Consider the following 13,425-nt stretch of genomic DNA (forward strand, 5'->3'; position numbering starts at 1 on the left):
AGTTTTCTACCTTTGAATTTTCTTTTCAGTTTTCCTCATATCACATGATTTAGAAAAGGCAGGATGGCTTTCTTTGCAGTTGGGACAAACCGGAGTTGTGGCTGAGCAATCTGTTTGTGTATGATCCTTCAATCCACATATACGACAAATTGCATCACCTCTGCATGCCTGCTGGGAGTGGCCATATTTCTGGCAGTTTAAATAGCCAGCTTTTATTGTGGAGGGCAAATCAGGGGTGCTGAAAGTTAAAATGATGGAACGAGTTGGGACGAGATTTCCATCTTTTTTAATCATTATATGTCTCGCACTGATTCCTCAGTTCCTGAACTAATTCCTCATCAGACACTGCAAGCAGACCCCAATGTGTAATCACTCCTTTCAATAAATTTTAGGTATTGTGGGGAGTAACAGATACTGGCAGCAGCCCAGCAAATTCTGAGTGGCTATTAAAGTTGCCTTTAATAGCCACTCAGAATGTTTGGAGGTGGCTGTTTCTACTAGGTCTCTGAATTGTAGTCGTTTCACCATTTTGTATCATAAATGGTGATAACGTGCCCACAGGCTGAGTGGACAGAGAGTGTATTATCAAAAAGTTCAATAGGTTAGGACACTCTGCTTCTCTTCAATGCCTTTTAGGTTGGTTGTCATTTTCATTAGATATGTCTGTCCATGAGCTTGATCACTCTAAAGGGAGGGAGGGAGGAATTATTTAATTCCATCAGTGCTCCTTTTAGCCCTGGGAGAGTGACTTTCTTCTCCCAGGTTACCGACCCCACCACGTGGAGGCAGGAGTGGTGCCACCAGTGACCAAGCGGTTGAAGAATTTAGAGTTTGTTAGTAATTAAAATATATATATAATGTAATTATATAATATCAGTGTAAATACACCATAGTTAACCCATAGATTTGAGCTACAATTGTAGCGTAGAAAGCATCGTTTTAATTGTATCTCATAATGTGGTTGCCTTCACAACAAGATAGCTACAATTGAATTACTTCAAATAAATAACGCTTCTCTAGTAGAGAAGGCTACTGTTATTTATTTTCAGCGTACCACCACCCAGACGATCGTTTCGAAGCTTTTTGGCTTCGTCATCAGTGGGCGGGTAGGTAAACCACATTATGAGAGATGCCTTCTGGCATCTCTCATAATGTGGATATAACTTTGCAACTGAGATGGCTTGCTGTATTACCTACATTCTATTATTTTTTGTTGTCAGATCCAATTAGTTATTTTTTTCGCTCTATTTTGCACTCTAAATGCCATTTAAATATAGGATGTTATATCTAACATCGTATATTTAAATGGGGAATTGTAACAACCATAATTTTTTCATCTATATCACATTTAAAATGTTACTTAATAATCTCATTGAAAGGAAACTTCACATTTATTAAAACCTTAAGCACTTTCATTATGGAGCATAAGGATCCCAGTTTAAGAAGTTAACTGAATACAAAATACACAGAAAGAAAAAGGAGAATATTATAAAACTGTAATACTTATGATTATGACAGTATGCATTATATGCTATACTGCACTGAACAAGAAAGAATATATTTTTTGGACAGCACCTATGAAAGTACACAGAGCTTGGGGGGGGGGGGGAATAAAATCTTAAAACAAAAACCATCCAACAAATAGAACGGAAGAATAAAAACTATTTAATGGAGGATTTCATCCACTGAAGGCCCCATTCCTAGCAAGAAACATAGGCTTCTGTAAATGAAGGAATCAAAATACATGGCATTTCATTTGGTATAGTACTCTTAATACTGTTTACAGCTGGATGTTATATCACCCTTCATAAACATTTTATAATTATAATCATGCAAAATTACCAAGTGTAATATTAACTATTCTTTTTGATTCGTGAAATTCGCAATTTAATCTGTAAGTCAAGAAGGAAGATCGAGCATAAAGAACAGTGCATCAATAGCATTCTTTTTACTATTCCTAGCTTGACAAGTTATATACTTAATTTCCTGACTTCCTTAGTTACAAAATTACTAAAAACAAACTCTCTCTTTTTTTTTTTTTTCCCCATATTTTATATATTTAACTTTTAAATACTGAATTAATTGTTTACAGCTTTCTAATAATAACATAACCAAGTCAAGAAAACTTTCAATGCATAAAAAAAAAATCAATAGTCATAAATGTTCATTTACCATTTGTCAATATACACAGTTATACCCAAAGATTCTAACTGTAGTAACGTATTCCTAGTCTGATCAACATAAAAGGGATCCGGTGCATAATGTTCTTCAGATCTGAAATTGAAACAGTCTATAAAATATAAATGTATAATGCAAATGTCTCTCTAATTTAAAAAAGAGAGAGTTTTAACCTCTGTAGCAAAGAAAATTATGGAATCTCTCAATACGGATATATCAAATGACCAAATGGATAATATTGAATTATACAAGAAACACAGTACGGGTTTGTTAAATGAAATAATGTCTAATCTAACAAGTTACTATGAGGTTCAGGCAAAAGAATTGGATGCAAAGAATAATTCAAACATAGTACATTTAAACTTCAATAATGTCCAGATGAATGGCTTTCGTATAAATTGGAACAATGTTGTCCTTTGATTCATTGATGTATTAGCAATTGAAAATGATATGCATCCATTACAGTCTTATATGCTATACATTCATTTTATTAACCATGAGGGTTCAGATAAGATGATGTTTCTTTATCAGTGTTAGAAAAATTAAAACTTCATCATTATCCTATCGATTTCCAAGAACACAGTGTGACGTTATTCAATTGTTAGTACAGAGATGAGAAGGCTTTATGCCCTTCTCTTAGATATGGAATAGGACCAGGGTATGTCTTGGTGGAGTGTGGAATAAACGATTTCATCCCTAAAAGGTGAATTTCACTTACATGATACGAGCAAACATTAAGGTTTAAATCAGTAATCCAACCAAGAAATCTTGCAGATCATCTCATTTTGAATTCCAGTAATGGCAACAAGACAATAGCTTCATTGGAGAAGAGACCATCATCAAGTTGCGATCTGAGGTGCCTAGAGGGCCACTCACCTTGACCGTGTACTTAGAATGGGTTGTTCATGAGAAAAAGCTCAAGAGTGTTGGTGTGTATTGTTTGATAGGTAAGTGAAAAATCTCTACGAGGTCATAACAATTGCAAAATCCTTAGCATCTAGACCAGTTGGGTCCACGTGACTAGAAAATGGAAGCCAGCTGAAGCCACGAACATTAAACACACCAAGGAAAATTACCTCATTGTCAAAAATGTTGGACTCGAGAAAGTCAAGTTTCAAAGAAAGGAAGTCAATGAGTTCCAAGTGGAGTTTGGAGAATGATAGAGGCAACAGATGAAACTGACACAATGGATAGAGAGATTTGATTGGTTATTTGATGTTTAATGGCACATTGGCAGCTAAGACCATAATGCACAGTGTGCCAAGCTATAAAAAAACATGAAAAATATACTTAGTTACCTATAAACAGGTTACCATACCAAAAGATGTGTATATACAGGTAGTTCTCGACTTTATGAGTTAATTTGTTCCTAGCGCGCGCACTCGTAAAGCGGGAATTAACTCCTATAGACATAATGTTAAAAATAGGGGTTACGTTATCAACAATGAAATTAGTTAGCTAATTAGTTTGTTTAAACAATGACTGATTTATCCAAAGAAATGAAAACGTAGCCTGTAAAATCAAGCAAATTATAATAATAAAGAAATTATTTACGACTTATAAATGTTAAAGAATGCTTATTCTTCATCATCATTGACTAAATGCATACTCGTTGATCACTCATTATTGGCTCGGCACTCGTTGGTTTGTCGCACAAGGAGTTGTCGTCTTCAGAAATGCTTCAAGAGGCATTTGTTTCCAAGATAATCTTCTATTTTCTTTATAAATTTCGATAGCAGTTTTTAACGGAATGCACAAATTGCAACTAACACAATTTGCACGGAGTAACAAGTTTACAAAGCTTAAAAAATTAGATAGTATGAATCAAAGCTGTAATGCTCAATGCGTTCTACGTTGATATTAATATTTGTAAAATAATAAGAGGAGTTTACCTCAATATAGTACGCAGAACATCGTTATCATATACTCTCCAGAAATTAAAACGAAAAAAATTGAAAAACTTACATTAGAGTAACAAATAATTAAAAACCAATTTAACACAATTAAAATCAATTTAACTCAATTAAAAATATTAAAAAGAATCTAACGAAAATATTCAAAACGATTTCCTTCCTGAAACTGACAATGCTTTTCGACCGTATGTCGTAACGAATATTTTCGTTAGATTCTTTTTAATATTTTTGATTGTGTTAAATTGGGTTTTAATTATTTGTTACTCTAATGTAAGTTTTTCGATTTTTTTGTTTTAATTTCTGGAAAGTATCATACGGATGTGTTCTACGTACTATATTGAGGTAAAATCCTCTTATTTTATAAAAAGCTTTAAAAAAAAAGGAATGAAGAGAAGATTCTGAAAATGTATTTATGTTTTTTACACCACTGAAGATTTCAGTAAAGAGGAAACACATTTCACCATAATAACGTAAAAAACCACACAACTCCAGCTATCGGTATTTTTGCAAATGCAGGAAGATCGAGTTTATTACCAGTTTATAATTGCTTGCACTAACAGAAAAGCCCAATAAACCGGAAAGTGCAAATTGTTTTTATTGTTTTATGGTCGTGACCTCCAGAAATGTGCTTTAGAAAAATGTCACAAAGGCGGTTAAAATTGGTTCTTATAACAGAACATATGATAACGATGAAAGTGTAGTGCATTTCAGTGATTTGAATTGGTAACTAATACAATTTGAACTGTAAAAATTACCTTTTAGAGAGTTATATAGCAAAAATTTCAACTTCTGAGGTCGTGGAACGAATTACCAAAAAACAATGTGTTATTGGGTTCACACTACGATATTTTCACGATAAGATGGTGTCTCTGGAACGGATTAATATCGTAAAGCGGGATACACTGTATTGTATAGCTACGCGCGTGGTTTGAAATACTGTATTTACGAATGTTTAACATTCATTTTTTGCAATTAATGTTCATATTTTCAATTTTGTTGATACGTGATACTTGAGAGAAAAAAAAAAACTCGTAAACCCGGGAACTGCTTGTGTGTATATATATATATATATATATATATGAAAAATAAAAGAATAAATTCAAATACAAGCGTAAAGTCAAAAACATCAGACATTGTCTTTGTCACCTAAAATCTGGCTGAGTGCAAAGGGTTCAGCAGGATTAATCACAGGCATTCCATAATATATTTGAATAACGGTTAAAATAGTTTCACAGTTCTCAAGCATACTGAATCATCCACCCTTGGATGACTGTGACCTGTGCAGTGCTGAGCAGGAACAATCTCCTCTTCGGACCCTGTGTAGACTAGAATGCCATTGATTGATTATATGCTTAATCTGCTGTAGTTTATTTGTATCCTGTCCGTGCCAAGAATCTTGCCACTGGGAGTATAATTATTAAGTATTCTTTGCCCATTGTGGCTTGATATCCAGCAGAAGCTGACATAAAATTCAAGTTTGAAAAAGGAATAAAGTATCTGCTGAATCCAGGACAGGACTAGATGAGGACTATACCAACCTGTTGATAAAGCTTGTAGTACACTTGATAAATTGGCAAATATCATATATCTGTGGACAAGATTATACATGTGCAAGCAGTGAATTTTCCAGCTCCAAGAAATCATAAGTTTTTGAAGACTTTTGCCATTTTATTTGCTTAACTATATCATATTATATCGTATTCTATAAGTAAATTTATAGTCCTAGTCAAGCTTGTTATTTTTATTTTAGGTAGAGATTTTTTAGGTTACTACTTACTATATGTAGAACTGTAGCTTTGTTCCAATGTTGCCACCCCTGTCATAGCAGAGAGTGAGTGGTAGTGGAATTCAAATTTTTAATTGTGGTAAATAGATAGTTCTCAAGTTTGAATCAATTAGGTTGGCATTAGTTGGATAATTTTGTTATATATTAAAATTAATTTTTAACTCCAAATCATTTGTTGGGCATATATCTTTGGGTTCAGCTTAGGATATAACTAGTTTAACATTGTGGTCATTATGGTATAGTGTAAGGTATGTTCAGAACTTATTAGCACAAAGTATAACATAAAACTAGATAGTGTAATACATATCACTGCATTTAGGAATCTATTAGATTAATGTAGTATTGATAATTAATAAAATTTATTAATCATATTCATTTTCATTGTTAATCAACTGTATTCAAATGGAAATCATGACCCAGAGTAGAGCAGCAAAGCATTGAGCACATAATAGAGTGCTGTGGCTCAGGGGAGAACCGAAGGGGACAATTCTCCAATGCATCACAGCCTAAAAAAACTTGTGAAATGTTTGTGGACTTTCTGGATCAGGCTAGGTGCAGAGAATGTCAAGAAATTAGGTGCCAACTCAGCGTTCTGATGGGCGTCTATGAGATACCCATCTAGTCGGGTAGATGCCTCTGAAGGTATTAAAGTGGAGGACCCATCAAGCTCTCAGCTGCCCAACTCAATTCCAGAGCTCACTCTTATGCATCAGGCAACACAGCGACAATCTTCAGAGCAGAATGTGCTGGTTCCACAGGAGCTAGTTATTGTCGGTAACTCTATTATCAGGACGACGGGTAACATATTGTGCAAAAAGGATAGATGGAATAGAACCAGGGGCAAAAGTTGATGACGTTGTAGAGCAAATATCATCTTTTAAGGGCAGGTGATATTGCTGAATACGCTGGCACTAATGATATTAAGAGTAGGAGATCTGCAGATTTATTAAACAAGTACAGGTCAATGTTAAGTGTCTGCAATTCTGCCCAGACACGATAAGAGGGAGTATATGATGAGAGTCTTGTCAATCAATTTGGCCCTGGAGAGATTGTGCAAGGCTCATGGGGTAGAATTTTTTTCAGCATGGCCTGTGCTTGTTAATGGGAAAGACTGCTTCTACAGGGATGGGATAAACTTAAATAGAAAGGGTGCAAGAATATTTGCTGATGCTACCATGGCAATATTAGATGGGTCAGAAAACAGCTAGTTTGGGGGGGGAGGATTCACATGCTAAAAGGTTAATAGTAGCTGAAGACAAAGGTGAAAGTGATTCTTCCACTGGTTTTATTAGAATGAGCAGCAGCCTGGAAAGCAAGGTGCTAGGGATTTCAACAGCTGGTGGGAGTCACCATGTAACAAGTAAATACAGGGGCTGTGTTAGGGTAACTAAGAGTAAACAGGTGCATGTTTACATGCATGTACACCAATGCTAGAGTATAGTCAATAAATTTGATTATTGAAAAGAACTTTATTGTAAACTAATTCAAGTCTATTATATTCAGCATATTTTTATTATATAATACCATGGTACATTTTATTTGGTTTGCTGCTTAAGTTTGAGAAATCATGATATATCCAATTTGTCTTATTAGTTAAATAAAATTAAATTAAAAAAAAAAAAAAAAAATATATATATATATATATATAGAAATACAAAAAACTTACTGTGAAGTACACCCACCAACCTCCAGCAACACTCCCAGTAAGCTAAACCTCTGAAAATTAAACACTGCATAACTATCAAAACATTGATGAAATAAAAAAAATAATAACAATAACATGCAAACTCCTTATAACAAGAATAACCAAATTTGAAAGCATTATCTTTCCAAACTACATACAATTCATTTGACATTCAGGAAAACCTAAAACTTTACAATGCTTGTATAGTATTGTAATGCTATACAATGCTGTAGCAGTTGAGAACACTGAACACTATAAAATTGCAACTGTTCCATTTAGACACTAATATCTGAGAGTGAGAGAAGAAAAAATATCTTTTCAATTACTTACTTTACAGCACTACTCTTACTTTCTTAGTTATAAGGAAAATACAAAGGCTGACACCCATGTCATCAGTATTTATGAAAACATAGCCTTCCTAATTGTTAATTCTTTGAACGAGATTATACGCCGAATTTTATGTTCATACAAAATGATGTTTTACAAATAAATTAAATAGTCTTAGTCATATTTATTAGCTTATTTTTTTAAATTTAGCTTGTGATTTTGTAAGTTACAACTAACTACTTGTACCGCTATTGTATCAGTGTTTTTGTGCAAATATCGTAGCACATAACCAATAGTGCAGAGGAATGGGAGGGTTTTAACTCTTATGAATAAGTAGCAAAAAGATTCTAATCTCTTGTTCAGCATATATCTTCTTTGTGTTAAGCTAAGGAATTTTTAGCATGGATATAACTAATTTAAGATTGTGATCATAACAATATAGTGTAACGTATATCTCGAACCTGATAGCATAATACATATTACTGCATTTAGAAACCTATTACCTTAGTGTAGTGTTTTCAATTAATCAATTAAATTTAATAATTTTATTAATTTTCATTGTTAATCAATTAAATTGTATTTAAACAGAAATTATGTGGCAGACTAGAGCAGCAAATCAATGGGCACAAAGTCACTACTTTGTGCCCATTGATTTGGGCACAAAGTAGTGGGAATGCTGCAACTCAGGAGAAGAACAGGAGGCAATTCTGCCACGAATCACAGCCAAAAAAAATGTGCAAATTGCAAAATGTTTACAGACCTTTCTGGAACACAACATGATCTAGCCAAGAAGAATGTTTTTGTGTGTAGGTGCAGCAGAGTGTGAAGAAATTAGGTGCCAACTCAGCGTTCTGATGACAGTTTGAAGAGTAGAGTAAATGCCCTTGAAGAAATTGAAATTGGGGCCCATCAAGCTCTCAGCTGCCCAACTCAATGCCAGAGCTCACTCTTCTGCATTAGGCAACACAGTGGCAATCGTCAAGGCAGAATGCACTAATCTAACAGGAGCTAGTTATTGTCGGGGAAATAGGAAATATATTGTGCAAAAAAGATAGGTGGAATAGGACGAGGGTATGTCTACCAGAGACAAAAGTTGATGACGTTGTAAAGCAGATATCTTTTAATGGCACAAAAGGTGATATTGTTAATGGCATTAATGACATTAAGAGTAGAAGATCTGGAGACTTACTTATCAAGTACAATCAATGTTGAAAAAAAAAAAGTCGCAAGTTGGTTAAATTTGAAAGTGTCTGCAATGCTGCACAGACACGATAGGAGGGAGTATATGATAAGAGCCTTTGCAATCAATTTGCCCTGGAGAGGTTGTGCAAGTTCCGTGGAGTAGAAATTTTCCTAGCGTGGTCTGTGCTTCTTAACAGGAGAGACTGCTTCTACAGGGATGGGAGACACTTAAATAGAAAGGATGCAAGAATATTTACTGACGCTATCGATGCAGTGTTAGGTGGGTCGGAAAACTGCTAGCTTAGGGGGATTCACAGATTAACAGTAGCCACAGGCAGAGGTGAAAGTGATTCTTGCCTGCTTCTATTGAAATGAGCAGCAGCCTGGAGAGTAAGGCGCTGGAGATTTCAAGAACTGCTGCCAGTCATGAAAAAAGCAAAAACTGTTATCCACACATACTATCTGCTACAAGGAGCAGAATGGCACCTTGCATTTACAGTGATGAACTCTTTCACAAGAAAATGTGAAACCGTATAAAGCCCAACTTAATGCATGCCTGTGAAATATGTTGACTTATAAGCATATATATATGTGCTCTGTAATTACTTTGTACAAATGTACATTCCTACCTTGGTATACTGTCTGCCTCAGAACTGCCTTACTATAAAAAACAAAGGCCCCACAAGGGGTACAAACCAACTGGATCTGATTTTCACTTCTATTGCCTATATGCTCAAGACTCCTCAAGATGGTTACTTCAACTCTGACCATGACCCAATCCTAATACAACTAGAACCACCAATCTCAAGTTACAACTCAAAAGGACAGGTGATACAAAGAACAATCTATAGTCCAAAATATCTGGATGTTTCCAAATGCATTACAGCAGCATCTCTCATCCCATGGTATGTCCTTGTATCCTGTGATACCCTACTAGCAGTCAACCTGTTAACTCAATGGATTATTATGGTAGCTTGATACACTGCCTCAAAGACAGTCATTATCACTCCCCACATCTAAACTCCAGCTTTCAACTGCTCGAAGACCACTACTCTACAGGCAGGGAGGCATTGCACTTCCTCTCATCACTCCTTCTCAACCATACTATCATTCAAAAAAAAAAAACCTATATCAAGCAAATATCTACAGAAGTACTACAAGGGAGAGTCCTCTCTGGTCTCCTCTTTACTGCCATTATCTCCCCTTTCGTAAGCCAGAGACCAGATGTATTGTCTTAAGCAGATGACTTAAAAATAATGACCACCATCCAAGCAGATCCCTCTAGGATTACAGAGGAAATTAACTTGTGTCCTACTCGCACTAGCAGGCTACCTTAAACAATTTGGCTCTAACATTAACCCAGCGAAGTCTAAGTGCATGCCCTACTCCATGAAGAAAGAAACAATAACCATCTCACCCAACATCAGTGGAGTTTCCGTCCCAACTGTTCCATATCATCTATTTTAGGGTTTGGGGGTTAAAAGGGCCTGGGCCATTTCAGATGCTCGAACGAATCCAAGACATCGAAGCTGACCTTAAGAAATTTGCCATCAACCGACAATATAGACATAGGATACTCGGCCCAACACCCTCCATGGGCTGCAAAACTGCCAGATGCATCTGACAATCGCCAAACCCTGTAACTAATACAGGGAATGGTGATCACAGCAGATGTAGCACCACCATCTCTTGACAAAGCGTTGCAACCCATCGCAACAGTAAAACCGGAAGTGAAACTGTCCCAGTTGGAGACCCCTGTGAATTAATTAGTGAGCATAATGGGAAACGAGACTGACAGTGCTCTTGCTGCTCTCTCCCATGAACGGTGAGGACAACAGTCACTACTGTAAATTGTATACGTATTTGTCATTTCATTTTTTCCCTGTATCACTTAATGTCATCTTAAGGTATCACTAGATATTTTACATATACAGGCATACCTCGATTAACGAATAGGATGCGTTCCACGAAATTACTTCGTTAAGCGAAACTTCGTTTTCAGAGGTAAAAATACTATGGCCAGAATAGGGATACGTTCCTACGTAAAGAAAATGAAAAGCTTTTTTTCGAACAAAGAAAAGTTTTATTAAATAAACAGTCAACTTACATACAAAGTGAAATCACATTTTAAAATATGAGGTTAAAGTTGATTGTTTATGCTTTTTTTCTCTTTCATTTAACAATTGCCTATACGGAGTTATTGCATTTAACACTGATCGCTTAACTATAACACTTCTTCCTAAATGGGGATCATTTTCACTAAAAAAATTTAAAACGTTTTCAATGTCATTTAAGCACCTTTTTAAATCTTTGGTTGTTAACACTTTTTCGGCAGGAACTTCTTTAACTTCGCCTTCATTATCTTTGTCTTCGTTGCTAACAAGGTTTTCTAAATCTTCCACTGAAAAACCATCATCTTCTGCATTCAATAAATTTCTAACATCCTCTTCATCGACATTTTCGAAACCTATTGATTGAGCCATCTGGATAACTTCATTTCTAATTTCTTGGATGTTATTTTCTTCTTCTAGTACAACTTCTGGCCATATTTTGCGCCAAACTCCATTCAAGCATTTCTTAGTGACTTCTTTCCAAGAACTATCAATGTTTTCAATTGCGTTTTTAATGGTGTAGTTTTTCCAAAAAGTTTTAACTGTCATTTCCACTTAATCCTCTAGTTCAGTTAAATTGCTTAAAGTTCGACGCAGATAATAAGCTTTAAATGATGCTATTACTCCCTGATCCAATGGTTGAATCAGGGAAGTTGTGTTTGCTGGAAGAAACACAACTTTGACAGGAATGCATGTGTCCAACGTGTTAAGATCAGTAGGATGTCCCAGAGCATTGTCTAACAACAAGAGCTTTTTCTTCAAAGTTGTTTTTTTGACAATACCGTTTTACTCCAGGACAAAAGTGGTTAACAAACCAATCAGTAAATAACTCCTTGGTAACCCACGCTTTTCTATTTGCTTTCCATATTACAGGTAAATTCATTTTTATGTTACCTTTTAACGCCCTCGGATTTTCTGAATGGTAAACTAATAGCAATTTTAATTTATAATCACCAGAGGCATTTGATCCAAAGAGTAACGTTAAACGGTCTTTGGCTGCTTTAAATCCAGCAGCTGATTTTTCTTCAATAGAAATGAAGCTTTTTGTTGGTAGCCGTTTCCAGAACAAACCGCTTTCGTCAACATTGAACACCAAATTTGGTGGAAAATTTTCATGTTCAATTATTTCCTTTAGTTTTTCTGGAAACTTATTTGCAGCTTCAACATCTGCACTTGCAGCTTCTCCTGTTAATTTTACACTATGAATCCTGGCCCGTTTTTTAAATTTCTCGAACCAACCACGAGAAGCCCCAAAGGTTTCCGTAATTTCTTCATTCAGTTTGTTTAGATTTCAGGTGATTAAACAAAAATAATGCTTTTTCTTGAATCACCATTTGACTTAAAGGCATATGACGTTGTGACATATCATCTATCCACAAACTTAACATTTTCTCCATTTTTTCTAAAATTGGATTCCTTAAGCGAGTTAATTTTGCCGCTGTAACATCTGTACAATTCTGAGCAGACTGTTTTATTTTTTCTGATTGACTTAGTATGGTTGTTAAAGTTGATTGCGCTAATCCTAAAGAATGTGCCACATCGGATTTTCTTTCGCCGCTTTTAACACGTCGTACGATATTTAGTTTAGTTTCCAAAGAAATTGCTTTTCTTTTCTTTGATTCTGACATTTTAATTAACTAAAACAAAAATATTTCTATTAAAATTTACAAAATCTACGTTATGTAATGCTATAAAGAACCTACGTCAATTATTGCAATGCGCCACACTGAAACAACGTCAATCATGTAAACAACAACTAAATTACGCGATTGACACGCAAAACTGTTATAACAGACATGCCCGCAGCTCGGGAGCACTCGGGAATACGTAATGAGTCGCCGTCAGTCACCAATCGGATGATTGTCGGGCGTTGGCCTTAAATTGGAATATTTTTTTATGTTAAATGGGGCTTGAAATTGCGGACTTCGTTATATCGAGGCTTCGTTATCAGAGGTAACGTTAACCGAGGTATGCCTGTATATATATATATTCCCATGAGACAAGTCTGAAATGTTACATATCCTTTACGGCAGACAGGACGTGGACTCAATATTCAATTAATTTGGAGTGGATCTGAAGGCTATACACAACACTTAACCAAATGGTACATGTGAGAAATCATGTTAAAAACTCTTATTACTCATCTAAGTTGGCATAAGAGAATTATCCTCTCCTCTGTTGTTTATCTAACTTTAACTGACAACATGGAAAATTCAAGTGAACAAATATATTTGCAGCAGATAA

The 13,425-nt window shown here is 35.3% G+C and overlaps 1 protein-coding gene across 5 annotated transcripts in view; it reads right to left on the minus strand.

Annotated features, from left to right (window-relative positions):
* The window catches only part of in (inturned planar cell polarity protein), a 349,766-nt gene that overhangs the window by 134,599 nt on the left and 201,742 nt on the right, over window positions 1–13,425 (minus strand). For all 5 annotated transcript variants that reach the window (XM_090379923.1, XM_090379921.1, XM_090379922.1 and 2 more), the window contains 2 exons: window positions 7,544–7,593; window positions 2,173–2,274 (listed from right to left, as the gene is read on the minus strand). In XM_090379923.1, the coding sequence (XP_090236049.1) occupies window positions 2,173–2,274; window positions 7,544–7,593 (152 nt within the window). The remainder of the gene's footprint in view (window positions 1–2,172; window positions 2,275–7,543; window positions 7,594–13,425) is intronic.

Source organism: Mastigoproctus giganteus, chromosome 8, assembly GCF_048544385.1.
Source record: "Mastigoproctus giganteus isolate SK-2022 chromosome 8, ASM4854438v1, whole genome shotgun sequence".
NCBI classification, from domain to species: domain Eukaryota; kingdom Metazoa; phylum Arthropoda; class Arachnida; order Uropygi; family Thelyphonidae; genus Mastigoproctus; species Mastigoproctus giganteus.